Source organism: Suncus etruscus, chromosome 2, assembly GCF_024139225.1.
Source record: "Suncus etruscus isolate mSunEtr1 chromosome 2, mSunEtr1.pri.cur, whole genome shotgun sequence".
In the NCBI taxonomy this organism is placed as follows: Eukaryota; Metazoa; Chordata; class Mammalia; order Eulipotyphla; family Soricidae; genus Suncus; species Suncus etruscus.
The window spans coordinates 111,236,791-111,258,885 of NC_064849.1; the positions used below are offsets into that span (position 1 = coordinate 111,236,791).

At 35.8% G+C, this 22,095-nt stretch overlaps 1 protein-coding gene and 1 non-coding gene across 2 annotated transcripts in view; one reads left to right on the forward strand and one right to left on the reverse strand.

Annotated features, from left to right (window-relative positions):
• The window catches only part of ITGA1 (integrin subunit alpha 1), a 162,589-nt gene that overhangs the window by 43,684 nt on the left and 96,810 nt on the right, over positions 1-22,095 (forward strand). Inside the window, 1 exon segment of the mRNA XM_049768148.1 lies at positions 12,359-12,470. Within this exon segment, the coding sequence (XP_049624105.1) occupies positions 12,359-12,470 (112 nt within the window).
• On the reverse strand, positions 3,695-3,801 carry LOC126003024 (U6 spliceosomal RNA). The gene has a single exon (XR_007493569.1). It is a non-coding gene; the product is annotated as a U6 spliceosomal RNA (small nuclear RNA).

Below are 22,095 nucleotides of genomic sequence, written 5' to 3' on the forward strand. Positions count from 1 at the left end.
AGACAGGAGGAGAGAGTAGGTCTCCCAAGTGATGCTCAGTCCAAGAGTTCAAAGCTAGTGACCAAGGATGAAATGCTGGTTGAGCTTTGTGATATGGGTAGTTAGTCTGGCTTAACCCCTATACGATTATCTTCTTTTGGATTCTATTCTCTTCCCGCCCATTCCTCCTTGCCCAAAGGAACCTTTACCTGAATTTTAATACCCTGGTATATGAGTACTTGGTCACTAAAATTGTGATTATAAATAGCAAAATATTTTCGTTTAAGGAAGACATTAACATTTTATGAGCCATTGAATAGCATGATTATATTTGTTTCAGTTTCAAAATTCCCTAGTTGATTCATAAAAAGAATGTAAGAGATGTTGCTTTTAGACAGGAATAAGGTTTACATCCAAGGAGGTTACTATTCATCTAAAATCCTATGTGGTCCTAGCAAAAATATTATAGCTGAGAAAACAAAATTTAGAAATATCTCAAAACACAAGAGAAAACATTAAAAAGTTATCTACTTACTGTGAAAAGAAAACAACTGTTCTGCTGACCCTTACCATCTGAAATATTTCAACATTCCTGGCTCCTGAGATTTTCTTCATATTTTATAAACAAAACCTAGCGTCCCTTAAAATACTTTCTAATGTATTTTCCAAAACTATTGAGGTGAACAAGTTATATTCACCTGGATTATATTTTTTCTTAAAAAAATGGATAGGTTTTACATTGAGCAGCATTAATATATTTTAAACGAAGAGTATGTTTAGTAGTGAATGACATCATGAAAATTTCATTAATAAGTGGCAAAGAAATAGAAAATATATACACAAAATCATTATAGTTAAGTGGGCAGTGTATTATTAGCTGTAGTATCAAAAATTAAACTATTATATGATGTGGTTAAATCAGTAATGTCATCTCTTCATATTTAGAATTTGAAATTGCTAGTCAAAACTACTATATATAATTACTTGTCATGCCTAATAAGATGAGCAATCATTTTCTTATAGACTTTCTATGGGATATATGTTGGAATTTGTACTGTATTTTATCATGTTAGTTAGCTTCTCCTAATATTGTAATGTTATTTGTGTGCTAAAACTAGAAAATATTTTGATAATTTTATTTATTTATTTATTTATTTATTTATTTATTTATTTATTGGTTTTTGGGCCACACCCGGTAACGCTCAGGGGTTACTCCTGGCTATGCGCTCCTGGCTTGGGGGACCATATGGGACACTGGGGGATCAAACCGTGGTCCGTCCAAGTCTAGCGCAGGCAAGGCAGGCACCTTACCTTTAGCGCCACCGCCCGGCCCCTGATAATTTTATTTTATAAAAGATATATTGTAAAAAGTATATTTTCTTTTTTGTTTCTTAAGAACATGGGAAGTAAAATAATGAAAAGCCAAAGCAATTTAAATTAATACTTTGAGACACATACAAAAATACAGTTAAGATTTATTTTATATGTTGTTATATTCCTAAAACCTGCAAAATACCAGAACATTTTAAAAGTGCATCTTTGAAAAGTATTATTTTGACTTAAAAGTTAGTCATTTTAAAAATTATTCATTAACTTCTAATCTAAATAATAAGAACCCAATAGAATGTTTCACATGTTAACATTTTACTAAATGAGGAGTGTTTGTTATATTTTATAGGTGATATATTATAGTATGAATAGTCACATATTGTAGATGATTCAACATTTGAATTTCAAATTTCAACATGATAAATAAGTGCTTTTAACTATTATCTATATTTAAAATTTGTAAAAATGGTTGTTCTTATCATTACTGTTTTATTTTTAGTACACTTAATAATTTTGGGTTTTTTGTTTTGTTTTGTTTTTGTTTTGGGGCCACACTCGTTGATGCTTAGGGGTTACTCCTGCCTGCGCTCAGAAATTGCTTCTGTCTTTGGGGGACCATATGGGATGCCGGGTGATCTAACTGCAGTCTCTCCTAGGCTAGCGCTTGTGAGCAGACAGACGCCTTACCTCTAGCGACACCACTCCGGCCCTTGGGTGTACTTAATAATTTTAACTTCCAGATCTAATGTGCACAGTTAGGAAAAAATATATAGCTTTGAGGTTTTCATACTATTTAAATATTGTGTAACTAATTTATTTTTTTTACTTATTTTTAATTGCGGTCACTTTTTTTTGGGGGGAGGCACACCCAGTGACAATGAAGGGTTACTCCTGGCTATGTGCTCAGAAATCGCCCCTGACTTGGGGGACCATAAGGGTTGCCGGGGATCAAACCTAGGTTCGTCCTAGGTTAGCATGTACAAGGCAGATGCCCTACCACTTGTGCCACTGTTCTAGCCCCATGAGGTCAAATGTTTATATCACTGTATATTTAAGGATGCTTTCCTAGTCTTGAAAACAGCATACTACATTCAACACCAAAGAGCCAATAACCCCTGTAATCTGCTGTACCCCTCCCATGTTCTGAGGTCCAAATTTAAGGATTAACTTTGGATTGATTTCTTTGTCTTGTTTCTTTATGTTCCACATATGAATGAAATTATTTGGCATTTATCTTTATCTTTTTGTTGTATTTTACTTAGCACAATAAAATATTTCCATCCATTGTTATGAATGATAGGATTTCATCTATTTTTATGGATGGTACTGCATTGTACATAATAAATATACATATACCCATAAGTATTATCACATTTTCTTCACTGATTCATCATTGGGCACCTGGATTGTTTCCATATTTTCTCTAATATAAATAGCACTTCACTGAGCATAGTAGTACATATGTCTTTTTAAATTAAGTGTTTTATATTTTTGGACAGATACCAGGAGTCAAAGTTCTGGCTGACTTGTACAGTAAACCTATTTTCAGTCTCTCAAAAACCCCTTCCTTTCAGATTTCCAAATAGGTTGAACCAGTTTACCTACTTTCTCCACATTCTTTCAACAATTTTTGATATATAGTTATAGACAATATTTCATAGTGCTGTTGATTTCATTACTATCAAAGATTCTGAGCACCATTTTAAGTTTCTGTAGACATATATGATGTATATATCTTAGAGAGTTATCTCTTTGCCTGTTTTAATGGGTTTATTTGGTGGTGATGGTTTTATGAATTATTATGTACTTTTAAAACTTTCCCCCATAATTTAGAAATATCATTGGTTCAATTTCAGTATAAACTCTTACCCAAATATCTATGGATCCTGACTGTTTATACCTAGAATAAAAATCTAAATAAATATTTTTACCTTTATTAATAGATAATTCTCAAATTTAATTTTATTAATTTACATTTGACATCTTTATTGATATATATGAGTATATACCACATGTGTTTTTTTAACATGCTGTAAATCCCAAGGATTGTAGTAGTATGCACATCTGGTATTTTCTTGAATCAGATAAATGGGGCATATAATTTGATATATATTACATTTAATTACTACACAGCTTTAAAACTGAAAAATAAAAAAGATAAGCACACTATTCCCCATGAATCAACGGAAGTATCTGAAGTAGAAACCATTTCATACACTTTCACATTCATATGGCCTTCATGATGGAACAACGTAGCCATACTGAAAAATAAGCTAAATAAATAGAAATCAATATGGAATCTCTTAATGCCTGGAATTAAAAATTCCCTCTATAGCTAATAGGTCAATTATACATCATTGATTTTTTTTAGCCAATGTTACTTTTTAAAAATATGGAACGCTTCACGAATTTGCGTGTCATCCTTGCGCAGGGGCCATGCTAATCTTCTCTGTATCGTTCCAATTTTAGTATAGGTGCTGCCGAAGTGAGCACTAAATCATTAATTTTTACAATGTAGATTGTCATCTTGTTTTTCTGCTCTTATAAATTACCTTTTGTACATGCTACCCAAAATAAGGCTATCAACATAACTTTTTCAATGAGAAGAAATTATATACCATATTTTCTGGTGTATAAGATGACTTTTGAACCCATGAAAAACTTCTTAAAAGTCAGGGGTCATCTTATGCACAGGTATATAGCATGCTGAAACTTACTCCAGCTTCAGGGACTCCGCCCTTCCCCCTTACCGCCTGCATCCCTCTGTTCAGCTTTTTTGTTTGTTTATTTGTTTGTTTAGGCATCAATAAGTTTGAGACACAGAGGAGGCTCTCTGTCTCTTTTAATCTATCCTATTAATCACTGCACCCCAGCCATCTGCTCTTGGAGGAACCCTCTCCCTGCTCTCAATATAGATCACATGTTTTATGATTACGTTTGATGACAAATAGCCTATGTTTATAAGTGACAGTTTTCCAGCTAAGTACATGCATGAACATAAGCATTTGAATTAAAATGTCCATATTGAAATCAAATGTTTTTAATTTCCATTTGGTGTGCATTAAAAAAAGCTAATCTTATATGGCAAATATAATCCCAAATCTATATTTTAATATGCGTCTCATATGCCCAGTCATCTTATAGGCTGGAATATATGGTATATCTATAAGAAGTAATCATCATTGAAGGTACAATTTTAATTCAGATTCTTGTTTGTTTGTTTTGGGGTCACACTCAGTGATGCTCAGGGGTTACTCCTGACTTTGCACCAGGAATCACTCCTGGCTGTGCTTGGGGATGGATCCTGGATTGTGGGTGGTTTGAATGTAAGGCAAATGCCTACACACTGTACTATCTCTCTGGCCCCATCATTCAGACGTTTATAGTCCAAATACTCCCAATCTCATGTTTCTGGGTCAGAACTTATATAGCACACAATTCTTCTGTTTTGAAGTTTAATACACTTTTCCATATGCTGTGTTCCTTGCTGAATAGTCACAGAAAATAATAAGTTCAGTTCTCAGGATGCCAGTGCAGCTGGAAAGTAGATCTCTGCTCAAGTTGCTTGCACAAACACATGAGACATGTTTCCCACAGTGGGGTTCAGGGACCCCTGAGGAGCTGCAGCTTTTTTATCCTGTTAAATGCAGAGCCAGAAGATGATGCTGATAGAGTGGAGGCGTTGGTTTCTGAGACTATTTCGGAATTTCAGGAGAAGGAATCATCTGAAAAGAGCTGGCAAAGAAGACAATTATTTGTGGTGGGAGGATATGGGAAAAGAGCAGATGTCTGTAGATACTACAAAGGAAAATAAACACAGTGGAAGAACAAACTTATGTAGAAAAATTTTAAAGGGGAATTTTTAACAAAGGATGTTTGGGAAACACTCTATCAGTGTTTAGTATTCTGGGCAATACTTATGAAAGGGGACAAATTCTTACAGCCAAAATGACCTTTATGCCAGAAATCTTCATTTCTCTGTTTATTCCATGCTGTTCTATTTAATATTCTGGTATTAAACACTACTGTGTTCCAAGAATAAGGCTTCCTTCTCGCCGACCATATACAAATACTCACATATACACACTATCACTTTGAAGTTCAAACATCATTTGTAATAACTGGAGGCCCATAGGACATTAGGAAAAATTCAAAACAATTCACACAATAAAGCAAACTGAAATGAAAAAGCAGTTTCCTGGGATGAAACTTGGAAAATGCTTGAACACTGAGGTGTTTATTTGAATTGGCTTTTCTGAATTTGCTGATGGAAATAGGGATCTTGCTGACATATTACATCATTTGTAGTGAAATAATGTTGATTGGTGAGATATTATTGAGCCAGATTTTATTATTACATAACTGTAAAAGGAAGTTTTCAATTGTTTGAAGGAGACATTTAATATGGGCTTTTTCCAGAGAAATAGAGATTTCCTGAATTTGAGATTATATTGCCATTTTCAAATGCTTTGCTCAAGTGCCTAATACTATTTTTGTTATTTTTGTTCTATTTATGTTTCCTTTGTCTTCACCAATGGAGTTCCTTGGTTTTTCCTTCTCATTATTGCAGTGCTATAAAAATATTTGTCTCAAGGCCAGAGAGATAACACAAGGGTTAAGGTACTTGTCTTTCACACTGCCAAAATTAATTTGATCTGGCACTTCATATGATGGTTTGCTCTGAGCACCACACTGCATGGACCCAAAACAAAATAAAATTGAAATATTGAGATTATAAATCACCAAAATAATATAGTCTTATAGCTTTCGTACATCTTCACTTTTTTGTTGATAGATCAAATACTTAAATATTGATATAGAATACATATAATGTATTGTGAATAATTAAGTTCTAACTACATGTGAATTTCAGGTAATTAGTGAATTTTAGGTAATTAGTATAACTCTAATACAATAGATATGTTTCATTATCTATTATAAGGTAAGGAAGAAAGCTTCTGATTATCACCAAGTCATCATTAAAATACTTCTAATTATCTGAAGTGACTCAAAATTAAATATAGATTACATGAATTAAAGGGGAAAACTAAATTTGGAATCATGTAAAATAACTAATATGTTACATAGTGTCTTGTAATGAGAATCTATGTCTTTAGGATTCTGATAATTTGTATTCATGTAAGATACCTCATGTAACAGGGGTCCTCAAACTTTTTAAACAGGGGGCCAATTCACTGTCCTTCAGACTGTTGGAGGGCCAGATTATAGTAAAAACAAAAATTATGAGCAAATTTCTATGCACACTGTATATAACTTATTTAGAAGTGAAGAAATAAAATGGGAATAAATACAATATGTGGCCCGTGAGCTGTAGTTTGAAGACCCCTGTCACCATACCTTACTGTGAGAATCTGTGACTTGAGGGTTTGTTTATTTTACTAAATTTCTCTGGTTTAGATTTTAGTAGCCTGTATATATTTTAAAAGAAGTGAATAAATGAACTCTTTCATAAGTTTGGGCACAGGAGGTGGTAAGAAGTAATTCAGATTTATCATTACTTCAGAATGAGAAGTGTAGGGGACTCTGCAGCTTTGCACCATGGGGTCAACTGAATTGGGCAGGTACACTTTGGTTTTTCAGGTAGCTCAAGCTGTTGACTGTATTAGTATGGTTTGAATATAGTAAAAGTTGTGGGCTCATCCTTTCTTTGGAATAGAGATGTGATCTTTGAAATGGATTACAGGGAAGTAGACTTTTACTGGAATAAAGGAAGATTAACTTGCTATTGGTTCAAAATCTGTACAGGTCATAAATACTTTCCTGAGGATCTAAGGAATTACTGAACAGAGACAGAATCACCTGCATTCTTCTTTATCCAGCTCATCTCCTTGGAAGGCCTGACAGACTCTTAGATTTTCTTTTATTGTAGGGGAAGAAACACATGGTGATGCTCAAGTGTTACTCCTGGCTTTGCACTAAGGAATTATTCTTGGAATGCCAAGAGTTGAACCTGGGTTGGCCACATGCAAGGCAAGAGCCCTATTATCAATTATCACTCTGACCCAATCTTAGCTTTTCTTTACCTGACATTGCAGCTGGATTTTGATATAGGAAATTTGCTATGGAATAAATCTGTGAAGTGTCAGTTCTAACCCACTGATGCAACACCTCATTATCATCTTTTACTTATTTATTTATTTTGGTGTGTGTAGGGCATACCTGGTGTGGAGTTGCTCAGTACAACACCTCATAGTCTTCAGAGACTATATGAGGTACAGGGGATCAAATCCAGGTCAGTGTTGTGGAAAAGAGGTTTTATCCACTTAACTATATTTCTGTCCTTATTCTCACTTTTTAAGATGCAAACAATGATTAGAATGGGAAGAAATTCACATCCAAAGACAACTTAACTGCCAGAGTGTAAAGTAACTCTTTGGACTACAAATTACAACATTTATGGAGCATTTTTTTTCTTCTTTTTGAGTGCAGTTCACACCTAGTTGTGTTTAGCGATCATGACAGAATGTCAAACAGGGTGAGACAGGTTAGAGTCAGGAGTGGGTAATTATATTGGATGCTGGGGATTAAACCCTAGTCTTCTCTGTGCAAAATATGCATCCTATCCACTGATTTATCTCTCTAAGTCCCATGGAACAGTTTTTTTATTGCTGTCTGTCTAATGTCTGCTTCATGAGGTAGTTGATACTTACAGGGTATTTGTAAGCTCATTTTAAATATAACTAATGTTCACTTGCTCTATTGTTTTTCCTCAGCTGGACTGTAAGATCCATGAAAGTAGCTTTTTTAAGGACTACTTCCAGAAGGAAGCAAATATATTGCACAAAATAAAGACTTGATCAATAACTGCAGAATAGTTGGATAAATAGGGTCATTGAATAAATAATGTTAGCAAAGGGGATAAGTCTTTAAGCCCAGGTTTATATATCTCTGGAGCACCATCTTTATAATTTACAAGAAAATTTTTCTAAAAATCGTAAGTTAGCTATAATGATATAATCATTCATTATCTCCTCCTACCCTCATGTTACATCATCATTTACTCTATAATCATAAAAATAATGTTAATGGCATGATTTCTCCTATTATTCTAGGTGAGAATCTATAGAAGCTTCTTGAAAGAAATGAATAGAATTTTATTGTATAGTCCAAACCACCATTTATTTGGCACCTTAATTGCTTTGGACTTGGAATTTAAAATATTCAAAATTTGATAATTAAGCCCCTCAACCAGGATATTAGCAGATCAGAATTTCTGGACCACCTTCTGAAAAACAGACTTTATTTAGGGAAAAAAAAAACAATGAAGTAAAAGAAAAGATCATTAAGAAGGCTGCAGTGACTTTTTTGAGGCCTTATAGTATATAGAGGAAAAAGGCCTTCCTTTGTCTAGAAAGGAATATTTCCCCTAGAAAGCCTGGATTCTGCTCTCAATGTTAGCATTTTCTGCCAGTCCCACCCTCAAATACACCAAAGCTACAAGAGGACTATGTGTGCTAATAGAGTTTTTGAAGATTGATATTAAGCTTGATGGGGTTTTTTCTCTAGTCCTCTGACAACACAATAGTTTTGTCTTAACAAAAAAGTCTATGTCTTGGCTTCAAGAAACCATTGCTTAAGCCTTATCTCAGCTACTGGCAGTGCTTTGTCTTAGAAAATCACTGATCTCCTCTGAACTTGAACTTAATCAAAAGAATGTAATAATGGTTTTTCCACAAACCTCTATTAATTATATCTGTACCAATATTTTTGTGAAGTGCCTGCAAGTGGCAAAACCATCTGACCACAGTATACAACTGTAGATTACTTCTCCCTCTCTCTGATTTAGCTGTCTTTTGCATCGTTATTTTTTGTAAAGTAATATTTACAGGTGAACCCTTTCCAATTTGAGCTCACCTTTCATTTCTATTTTATAAGCCTGTTTGAAAGGAATCAAACCTTTCCAATTTTTTTTCTATAGAAACAGGTACAAAACCCCTCATTTCATCTACCTAGCATTCAATAGAAATGCCTTCTGTCTTTACTCCAACCTTACCCTACATTTGACATACTCCCAGCCTATCACTTGAAGAGCATTTTTCTTAAATCTGCCTCTCAAGAGATGAAATTATAGACAAAAATAATAAATCTTAGAACTCCATTCCCTTCTCCTAGCCTTTCCCATATCTCCCATATAAAGTGGACAATGTGAATCCTTGAGGAGTCCTGGAACAAACTTGCCTGCCAGCCTTACACTCTTTTGCCTTATCTGGACAATGAAGAAAATAATATTACTTATAGAATATGTGGTAAATTGATACTGAGGTGTAATGTATTGAAATTGCATATCTAAGGTGTCACTTTTATGAAGAAAAATGTTATATCTGTACAGTTGAAATCAGAAGTTGGGGCCCAGAGAGATAGCACAGCAGCGTTTGCCTTGCAAGCAACTGATCCAGGACCAAAGGTGGTTGGTTCAAATCCCGGTGTCCCATATGGTCCCCCTTGCCTGCCAGGAGCTATTTCTGAGCAGACAGCCAGGAGTAACCCCTGAGCACCGCCGGGTGTGGCCCAAAAACCAAAAAATAAAAAATAAAAAAAAATCAGAAGTTGTTTTGGACATCTGATTCTGGTCTGTTTTATTTCCCCATAGTTGTTATTTTTACCCCCAGGTTGCCCAGGAGCCATCTTAGTATGTTTGCCTCCACCCTCACCCCACCCCGTCTCCCCTTGCCTGTTTTTTGGGTTTTGGTTCTGAATAAGTACAATTTTGCTTTACTTTGGTACATAAAGTTCCCAGACAACTCTGTATAACTAACTGAACATTGAACTTAAAGTTATATGAAAGATGCTTTTACTGTTTACAAACTCCTTTACATCAAAAGAAGAAGATATAAACCATTTTTTCTAAATGTCCTCTCCTGTGCTTCAGGCTCCTTGGTGCCTTAGAAAACATGAAAGGAGTTGATTTACAATCACTTTGGGCAAATTGCCTGTAGAATTCTGAGGACAGGAAATTAAAAAAAATTACAGTACACACCCCTTGGACATTCCACACAACACGTAGAATAAACAAACAGCCCCAAAAAGGAAACCGAAAGCAATTGGCTTTAAGTTCATGGGTATCATGAGTGGTCTTTTGGAAACACATACTAACAATGATAAAGTACTGGAAAAATCCTTCAAGAAGGGTGAAATTGACCTCCTTGAAAGAGAATTCTTTCTTTTCCCTTTGTCTAAATGTTGGCAAGTACTTCTACAGAGTAAATTATGCTATCAATGCCAAAGTCTGGATGCTCACCTCTTGAAAGATAGTACTAAGAAGAAAAGAGTTTTCCTGTGAGAAAAAAAAACAGCTTCATTCAGGTGCTCAGTTACTGAGAAAATGACAGGCTTGTTTATAAAAAAAAAATCTTGTACTCACTCTGGGGGGTTAGCCTTTATATAGAGCACTGGGGGAAGCAAGTTAAAAAAGGATAGAGAGACAATTGTGTGACTGTCTGACATCAATGGTTCAATGATGGTGGCCTGCTTTTGACAGAAGTTTTGAAATAACATTCTTTGCTTTAGGGGCAGCCTTCAGAGGTCCATGTCTAGAGGAGGATTTGATGATAGTTCTCTTCCATTTATTCCTGACAAATTTCTGGTTGAACATTAAATACATAATGTATGCATATATTCCTTTATATTTAGAAGCAGGGCAAAAGCCAAGGGATTAGTGACAGGCTATAAGGAGCCCAGATGGAGTCTTGGACTTCCTGAGAAGTTTTATTGGGCTATGGTGCAGGAGATCTTGGTAGAAACTGAGATTCTGACCCCTGCACAAACTCCTGGATGATGCAGACACTGCTAATCTGCAGATAACAGATGGTTTCTCAGCCACCTTTTCAACAAAATCATGGGTGGCAGTATTCTGGTTTTTATCTGTAGAAAAGTGGTTTTCAGCTTAGGATGATTTAATTTCCTGGAGAATGTTATAAGGCCTGGAGACATTTTGATCATCACAGTTTAGGAGATGACATCACGTGAAAAGGGGCTCAGGATGCTGCTTTAACATCCCCCACACAAAATTATCTTATAAATGACTCAAAATGTCAACATCACCCAAATGGAACAATCCTGCTGTTATTCATTTCTCATTTCAAAAATAATCTATTTCAAGGGAGGCGGGGTGGGGGTGAACTAGGCATTGGTGGTTGGTGGTGGGAAATGTGAAAGGGTGAAGGGTGGTGTACATTGTAAGACCAAAACTCAATCATGAACAGCTTTGTAAAAACAATTTTTAAATAAAAGAAAAAATTAAATGTTTCAATTATATAATAATAAAAATAATTCGTTGAAAACATATATACAATTAAAAAAAAGAACTCTGAGAAAAGAAGTACTACTACTTAGTTTGGAGGAGAGGAACAGTGCTTAGATCTTCAAAAGAAGGCTATTATGCTGAAGCTAGTGTCCAGCTGTTCTCCATCACCCTTGAAAAATGAGCAGGAAATGTACATAAATGGACTTACACATCTATTCTTTGTCTACTTTTGCATCAGTCAGGCAAATCTCTATGATCTTGCAACCATATTTGTCCTGTCCAAGTCATTACTTTCAGACACCCCCACCCCAGTCCTTGGTACATATTTTTCTTCTCCCTGCCAAGTTGTATATCTCCCTCTTATAAACACTCTAAGTTAAATGTTTCTGCCTAAAGAACTGATGGCCAAAAAGAGATAATTTGATATGCATGATACCCCTCAGGAACAATGTTGTATACTTAAGAGCCTAAAAGGAAGAGAGAGAGAGGAGAGAGAGAGAGAGAGAGAGAGAGAGAGGGAGAGAGGAGAGAGAGAGAGAGAGGGAGAGAGAGGAGAGAGAGAAACCTGCCCCATAGGGGCACGAGGGAAACTAGCGCGACAGTGGGGGCAGCAAATGTGCATTGGTGATGGAACATGGCTTGACTGAAACTCAATCGTGAACAACTTTATAACTGTATATCTTGGTTCAATTAAAAAATTCTGTCTATAGTCTTTCTTATCTAAGTTGAAACAGTTTTCAGTTTACTACAGTGTAACTTGACTTTGTTTTCCCTTGGCTCTTCTAGGCTTCTGCTTATCATTCAATGTTGATGTGAAAAATTCAATGACTTTCAGTGGCCCAGTAGAAGACATGTTTGGATATACTGTTCAACAATATGAAAATGAAGAAGGCAAATGGTAAGCTGGGGGTGGGGAGGAAGAATAGTTTTGTTTTTAAAACAAGGTAATGGAAAATATTACTTGTAAAGTGTTTTATGAATGAAACTCCAACAGAGTGAATCATTTGTGGCAGAAAACACAGTCTAATCATATAGTAATGGAAACTGACAAAAAGAAAAATCCTTTAGCAATATTGAAGGAAGTTATCAGTGATTTCCATTAAAGCCTTAGTTGACCTCAAGAAAGGTTCTTATCTCCAATGGTCATTGTTCTGCAATTTCAATATTCTGGCAGTAGTTATATAATTGTTCTCATTTTAGAGTCACTGAAATTAGAAAGCATTTTTAGAAAACATGAAGTTCTATCTTGAAAGGGTTAATGACATTTCCATCGCATAATATAAGCTTACATTTTTTGTTACTGTACTACAGTTTATATTCATATATATTCATAACAAATAGTATATTTTCTTTGTATACTTTTAAAGCACATTTAATTTGTTTAAAATTATATAATATTAGTACTAGAGCTCTTTTTGCTTTATACTTAACATAATTTTAGTGTCCTTTAAAATTGGAATGTACAGGAAAAAGAATATGAATTTGTTCCAGTTTAATCATTTAAACTTGTTATTCTTTAATAACATGAGCCTGGGGCTGGAGAAATAGCATGGATGTAGGGTGTTTGCTTTGCATGCTGGTTTGAATCCCGACATCCCATATGGTCCCCGAGCCTGCCAAAGCGATTTCTGAGCATAGAGCCAGGAGTAACCCCTGAATGCTGTGGGTGTGATTCCCCACAAACAAAACAAACAAAAAAGAATAACATGAGCCTAATTTTTAAAATAACTACAAAAGGCCCACAAACACAGTCACCATGTCTGCATGTGGCCATCTCCATGGACTCAGTGTGTTCTTGAAAGAGTTATATACAAGGGCTATACAAGAGTTATATACAAGGCACTGGCTGTTAGGTCTAGAGGAGTGCCCACCCAGGGACACCAGGATGCAGCGACCCTGACCAGCCCAAGCAGTTGGAGAGAGAGTAGAAACAGAGGGGTTAGAAAGAATATTGTGTTTTATTTCCCGGTTTCATTTCCTCAGGTCTACCAACAGCGATGGGGGGTGGGAGAGAGAGAGAGAGAGAGAGGGGGGGGGGGAGGGGAGAGAGAGAGAGAGGTAGGGAGACAGAGAGGGAGAGAGAGAGGGAGAGAGAGGGAGTGAAAGATAGAGGGGTGGAGAGAGAGGGAGAGAGAGAGAGGGAGGGAGGGAGAGAGGGAGTGAAAGAAAGAGGGGTGGAGAGAGAGGGAGGGAGAGAGAGGGAGGGAGAGAGAGAGGGAGGGAGAGAGAGAGGGAGGGAGAGAGAGAGGGAGAGAGAGAGGGAGGGAGAGAGGGAGGGAGGGAGAGAGGGAGGGAGAGAGGGAGGGAGGGAGAGAGAGGGGAGAGAGAGAGAGAGGGAAGCAGAGGAGGAGAGAGGGGACGGGAAGAGAGAGAGAGAGGGGACGGGGAGAGAGAGAGGGGGGGAACAGGGGAGAGAGAGAGAGACAGAGAGAGACAGAGAGAGAGAGAGAGAGGAGAGAGAGAGAGAGAGAGGAGAGAGAGAGACGAGAGAGAGAGAGAGAAGTGAGAAGAGAGAGAGAGAAATCTGACCGGCCCAGAGAGTGCCAGGTAAGGAGAAGATGAAGTGGAGCAAAAAGCATCTTGTAGATGCTTTATCTCGGGCCCAGGCCTAGATGGGCTAGAGTCTCTGCCTTTGCCCCTGGTGGACCAGCAGGCTCTGCTCCAGTCTCCATCCTGAGTACGCCCTCCATCCCCGCCAACTCCCAGACTTTTCTTTTCTGTCCATTATAATTGACTTGTCCATGGGGCCAATTTCAGTCCAATTACTCTTACAAGAGGGTGCTATCACCCCTCCAGGATACATTAAACAATTTTCTTAAATACATCTCCATAAAAATATATCAGTATTATAAACCAAGCGTTCAGCTCCATGGCCATTATACCCATGATCTTTACATAGCTTGTTTTATATCTCTTTGGAGAACATAGTAAGACCAGGTGGAGCTGGCCAGGTACAAACATGGCGACTGCATTTGTGGGCATGTTTTTGTCTGCCAGGTCTTCTAGAAACAAATGTATCATGTCAACTATGTTAACTATGTGAAAACCTCTTTAAGTAAAGTAAATAAAAGCGAAAGAGAGAGAGAGAGAAAAAGAAAGAAAATAACTAATGAACAAAATTACAAAAGACAGTCTACAACTACTGAGGATCTATAGTTCACATATCAAATGTAATTTTCAATATTCTTTAGGTATGATTCACTTATTATGTCTCTAAATGCTATAAAAGCAATAATTTAAGCTCTCAACCTTTCTAAGTAGGAATACTAAATAAATACTAGAAAATGTAAGAGTAGTCAATTTATCTATTTTCCTTTTATCTCAGATGAAATATCTAATAATTGAGTATGATAAATCTTACATCTTTATTTCCTCTAACTTCTCCCTTTCCTTTATGTTTAAAAAGATAATATCACCTCTTTGGATTTTTTGTTTGTTTGTTTGTTTCTTTCTTTCTCTGTTTTTGTGAAGCAAGAGAGTTTTTGTTGAAACTTAGAAAAATGTGATGGGAAAGAAAAAGAGGAAGCACATATTCAAGAGAGAACATGGGCTTCTCCAGAGTGGTAATAACATCCAAAGATAAATGAAAACACGTTCAAAGAAGAACTTGAAGAGCAAGTCGCCATATTTATTCTTTTAGAATTAATCCTGCAGTTCAGGTAGCTCTACCTCTACTCTACACTGAGTGGGCCAACTAGTTAAGCTCCTGTTTATGTATAAGCTATAATAAACTAAAATTCAGTACTTGTTCTTTTTAAAAATCTCAACATGGCTCTAGAGGGTATTTAAACAGGGCTTAAACAGTTTTTTTAGGTATATGCCTTGCATGCAGCCAAACTCAGGTCTATTTGCAGCACCCAGTATCACCCAGTAGATCACCCAGTATCTATTTGAAGAACCCAGTGAAGCCAGAGCTTCTATCAGGACAGGGTGTAGTCCTGGAGGTCCCCAGTAATCTCTGTCATCAAAGCAACCAAGCAGCACCATCATGTTCTTGGCCCTTGCATTGAACCAACACCCTATTTGGTTGAAAATCACAGAGTATGCTCCCGGGGTTTTCTAAACACCTTTTGGGTCCCCTGATAACATTTTTAATAAGATATAAAAGTTAATAGTCACATTACACAAACATTTAAATATGTATAATACATAGTCAACCTTAAAGATTTAAGTCATTTACTTAAAATGTATTCTTTCTTTGGGGGGAGGGGGTCACACCCAGCAGCACCCAGGGGTTCCACCTGGCTCTATGCTCAGAAATCGCTCCTGGCAGGCTCGGGGGACCATATGGGATGCCAGGATTCGAACCACCCTTCTTCTGCATGCAAGGCAAATGCCCTACCTCCATGCTATCTCTCCGCCCGTATTCTTCTTTTTAAAGGGTAATATTATGAGTCTTTTTTTTTTATCATTTTCTGATGTGAAGATAATCAATAAATTTACTTTCTCATCTACTCTGCCTCCTACTTAAAGATAATATGAACATCTCTTAGTTATCTAAGAGAATAAAAAATTTACTTTCTCATCTACTCTGCCTCCTACTTAAAGATAATATGAACATCTCTTAGTTATCTAAGAGAATAAAGAATCTTAGTGGACTAAGGAGAGGCTCATGGATTTTCTTTGAGTCTTAATGTACTTATATGATCCCTTTAGTATCTTTCTTGCCCTTATTACAAAAATCCATCCTATTATAGGATATTATCCTCAAAATGCTCTAGTCCATTTTTTTAGAAACCAAAACGTTTATTAAAAGAGGAAAACTGAAAACTGATATTAAATTGGTACCTTGATGTCATATTGAATTTCCTTTCCAAAGCTATTAACTTTGAGGAAAGTGAATGAGTAGATACAAAAAATATAAAGATAATTAGGCTAACATTTACACATAAACAAAAGAATGCACAAAGTGGAAGACTGAAAAGCAAAAGTGTATTTGAATGAGTCTCTACTGAAAGAACCTGTGGCAGATAGTTCACCAGTTTATGCACAATTGTGAAAATATTAAAAAAAAAAATGTTGGGCCCGGAGAGATAGCACAGCGGCGTTTGCCTTGCAAGCAGCCGATCCAGGACCAAAGGAGGTTGGTTCAAATCCTGGTGTCCCATATGGTCCCCGTGCCTGCCAGGAGCTGTTTCTGAGCAGACAGCCAGGAGTCACCCCTGAACAAAGCCGGGTGTGGCCCAAAAACCAAAAAAAAAAATAAAAAATAAAAAATAAATAAAAAAATGTTAAGTTTACTAAGATTGCTGTCTAGGCCTCTTTTAATTTTTTATCATGAAATCAAAACTACTTGTTTTGTTACAAATATTTGTTATATTATATGATTACTTGAAATACTTTCTAGATGAAACATGAATGTGAGCCAGTCTAGCTAAAAATAGCTACATTATACCAACTATGTATTGGAAATTATGTTAAATTATATGGGGGATATGTGGCAAGTATAAAAACTTATAATCTAAGAGGGACATATATAAAAATAGGAATAGTTAAAACAATAACAATACTTATCAGTATATTAAAGACTGTTAATTCAGTGGGTATTTATAGAAGGAGAGAGTAATACTTGAGCTGGATCTTGAAAGTTAACTTTCTTGCATGTGCGTGTGTGTGCATGCGTGTATGCCTGTGACAAGTTAGTTTTTATTGAATAAAACTTACTCAGAAAGACATGAAGGGAGAAAAATTAAGTATGTGTTCAAGAAAGAATACTGCTTCTCCAAAACAGGAAAAGCAAGAAATTAGAAATAGAGATAAACAAGTAATATATGTGATTAAAGGGAACACAGGTTGAAGAGTGAAGCCAAATACTGACTTGGTAAGAGTAGAAGAAATTATATTTCAAGTTGACCTGAGAATATATGACTATGGTAGTTAGAAATCAAATGTATTATTGTATTGGTAGAGAGGATAATGGGTAAAGGAGATTCTACCAAATAGGAAATGTAATGAAAATGTAGTTTGCTATTTGAAGCTGCACTTAGAAAATTGCATATAGATTTGATTGGAGAAAGGGACACCTGAATGCTGGAAAATCTGTTATAAAACAAAAACAGTATTCTGGTGCATATAGAACAAGGCCCACACAACTAGCCTGTATATGAATTATATGAATTATTATCTTGTTTAAAGTTTGAGAATGGTAGTAGAAGACTTAGGAAGAGTCAAATATATTCCGTATTTTTTCTACTGGATCATGGGGAAATGGGTGTCCAGAAACAAATACAAGATGATCAGTTTTATCAAAAGTCAGTGAGTCTGATTTTAATTTTTTTAAGTACAAAGAAGTTTATGTGCTTTAGAAAGTCATTGCAATCTGTTAAATCATAGAGGTCTCTTATGAGCTGATTTTAGTAAGTTTGAATTCAGCTAGGGATTTGTAAATTTCAAAATAGAAAACAGGTAAGAAAAAGTTTAATATTATCAGAGGACTTGTCTGATAAAGAACAAAGACTAATTATGATACACATTTAAAACCCTGTGTGCTGTCCAGCAACAAGTAGAGTCTTCAACATAATATGTATTCATTGTCATTTGTTACCTGGCCTTTGAAATCTAGCTTAATCCTTTTATTATAGATAGGAAATCATATACATAAAATTAAGCTAAAAGAGATCCCCTATAACTATAATTTTATTTAAACAACAAGCATTGACAAGGTTGTAGAGAAATTAGAATACTGTCCAAAAAACCAAATTGATGTAATCAGTATATGGAACACGATAAAGATTTCTTTAAAATGTAAAAATAGAGCTACCATAAGAAATAGCAGTCCCACTTCTAGAAAAATACCTGATGCCAGAGGGGTGTCTATAGTCTGTTTATTGTAGCATTCTTACACTAGCCTAGACATGAAAGTAGCCTAAATGACCATCAACAGAGAAGAGGATAATTAAAATGTGTAGTATGCCTAACATAGGCATATTCAGCCCTAATTAAGAATGAACTCTTAGCATTTGTGTCGATGTGGATAAATCTGGAGGACATTATTCTAAGTGAAAATAAACCAGGCACAGGACACCTTGATACCATTTATATGGGGAATCTGAAATAAACAGAGGAGCAAAAAGTAAATAGAAGTTGTCAAGGAACAGAAAGAGTGGAAAATGAGGATGTGAAAAATTTAATTTATACAGATGAGTAAATACCAGACACAATATAACATACTATCCATAGATAACAGTACTCTATTATTTGCTTAAAAGTTTGCTAAGAGGAAAGATATTTGGAGTGAGGTAAAGGGTTACTTTACTATTCTCAGATCTTAGTCCTGGCCCATACTCAAGGATCAGTCATGGTGGTGTTTGTTGGATCAAATGCAGTGCTGGGGATCAAACCAGAGTCAACTGAACCATGTCCAAAGCAAGCACCATTAACTCTGCACTATTTTTCCAGCCCCAAGAGGGGAGATTGTAAGTGCTATTATCATACAATAATAATTAACATAAAAAATAGCTAAAGAAGGTAGGAGGAAACTTATAGGAGATATAGATGTATGTCTGTATGTAGCATGGTCTGAGATATATATATATATATATACATATATATATGTTTGTGTGTGTGTATGTATACATATATATGTAATGGTGCTGGTTCATAGGCTAATAATTGCCTCCAAACTTATCAAGTTATTTATGTTAAATATGCACACATTTTATATATAATTCATACTTCAATAAAGTGTTGTGGATTTTGCAGGTTTGATTTTGAGCCACACCCAATGGTACTTAGATATCACTTCTGCAGGGCTCATAGGACCTTATAGGGTGCTGAAAATAGAACCCAGGCAAGCATCTTACCTTTTGTTCTATTGCTCCAATCCCAAGTTTTACATTTTTTAAAGAAGAAAATTCCGTAAGAAAATTTAGCTCAGGGCTAGTACTGAAAATAAAGAACACCATGCCTCTCCACCTTTACCCCCCTCCAGATTATTTAAAAAGACTTAAAGGGGATATATATATTTTTTTCTATATTTCTTTAGGTGCATTTCCTTAATAAGTATAATTCTTATTGTATATTTTCTTATGTAGATGTAGTTTTCCCCACCCCTTTTTTGGATTTGTTTAGTAGGAAATTCTAGTAGATAAATTTCTCTTGGGTTTTGAGTTCATGTTAGAACCAGGCTATAGGGATTATTTAGCTTGTTATTTTAAATCCCCATGTGCACCAGTTGTATCCTGTGGCATTATTCCTTTTGCATAGGCACATTAAAATGGGGGAAATATTACTTACAGAAATTTCTTATCTAATACAGATAGTAGCTTCTAAATTTTTTATTGCAGTAGGACCTTTTACCCTGAATATTTGTCATAGTGACTTGACTTAGGCTTCAGTTGATTGAACTTTGGCCATTCTTCCTAAACCTTGAATCCCATCATTGGTACCTACACGGTTTTCTGCAACAGCACCAGGAATTAAACTTCTACCAGGGAAGGCCCTAATGCTACCTTGGCACTGACTTGCTTCAAGGTGGGTTCATATAACACCCTAATGACTTGGAAATAGCAACAACTTGCTTTCAAGGCAGATTTACCTGCCTTGCCACACAATGATGAGATGAAACCAGAAGAATTGCCATGACACCCTGACTTCAACATCGGATCTGTGCAAAAACCAAGATCTCTAATTACTCGCCGATGACTAACTATGACAACCATGATTGAGGAGAATTTTTCCTGGTACCATGAAGAAAAACTTTGGGGTTAGACGACCTAGTATGCCCAAAGCCTGTAGTTGGTCTTTTCGCAGGATGCTTCATGGGTAGAAACACCATTTTTAGGTTAAAGGTTTTTACTTTTTATTTTCCTCAATTTTTGTGTTTTCTTTCAATTTCCCCCAATTTTTGCTTCACCTATACAAAAAAATCCTGCCATCCCTTTTAATCTTTTAGATAGGGGTTTTTGTCTTTCTTCATAGAACTTGGGACACAAATTAATTTGATTTATGTCATACTTCTGCATTTTTCTATAAAATTAAGAAGGGGAAAATAAAATTATGGGGCCAGAGGCCAAGTGGTCTTAGAGGCATTGGTAGATATTAAAAAAAAGACAACTAAATATCCAAGTCAAAGTCAGCAACAATAGAATCAAGAGACCCAAACAAGAACAACATAAACTTAAAATGAACCTGTTATACTGGCAGGCCAGGGGGCAAAGGATGGTGGTATAGGAAGTACTCTGGGAACATTGGTGGAGGGAAGTTGACCCTGGTGGTAGAATTGGCCTGATTCATTGTATGTCTGAATTCCAACTATGAAGGACTTTGTAAATCACAATGGTTTCAATAAAATAAATCAGAGTTTTTCATTAATATAACTATATTAAAAAGAAAATATTTATAACTATCTGTCATAAGAATAAAATTGTATATATTAATATGTAGAATTTTGAGTATTTAAATGTATGCAATGTCAAACACAAATTTTGTACTTACAATAGTTATAGAAAATGTGAAAATCAAGGGAACAAAAAAATGATGACTATGTAAGTAAAATATATAAAATACATCATATAAATAATTTCAAAAGCTTTAGAGATGTTAGAGTAGCATGAGTTTACCCCCACAAGTAGAACAGGCACTCATAATGCTAAATAAAATTTAGAAACATATTTGAAAATCTGTAAGTGCTTATAAAATCATATAGGATGCAGGCTTATTTAAGAAATAGACTATAGAATAAGTGCCTTATTATGGAGAAAATGAACTTTGTAATTCAATTTTCTCCAGAGCTAGTCACCTTTTGAAAGCACATTTACTGCTCATAATTTGGAAGTTGATCAACTTTAAATTTAAAAAAGAGGGGCAGGAGCATGGAGGTAAGGCATTTGCCTTTCATGTAGAAGGTCGGTAGTTCAAATCCTGGCGTCCCATATGGTCCCCCATGCCTGCCAGGTGCAATTTCTGAGTGCAGAGCCAGGAGTAACCCCTGAGCACTGCCAGGTGTGACCCCCCAAAAAAATTTTAAAAAGGAAATAATACTTGGGGCTGGAGAGATAGCACAATGGTAGGGCATTTGCCTTGCAAGTGGCTGCCCAGGACAGACCTCGATTTGATCCCCGCAGTCCCATATGGTTCCCTGAGCCAGGAGCAATTTATGAGTGCATAGCCAGGAGTAACCCCTGACCATTACTGGGTGTGGCTCAAAAACCAAAGTAAAATAAAATAATCCTTGGGTTTAAGAGATAGTTTTCTTTATTGGGCTAAAGGCATGCTTTGCATGTGGGAGGTCCAATTTTAATATCTGGCATGGATTGGTTCCCCAAGAATTTTAGGAGCAACACTGTGCACCTTCAGGGTGGCCTCAAAATTTTAAAAAATAGCCAAAATCATTCTAACCTATTGTACATTTTTACTGAAAGATGCTAAATAGGGAGTATTTGTTTGACTATTACAAGTGCTATCTGCAGCATTGTTTTAATTATGTTAAAAAATAAGAAGTTAACAAAAAAGAGCAGCCTTACCAACCATTTGCCTTTCAAAAGCTTATTTTGAAATGTAATTTACTTCAAATCTTTCACTAG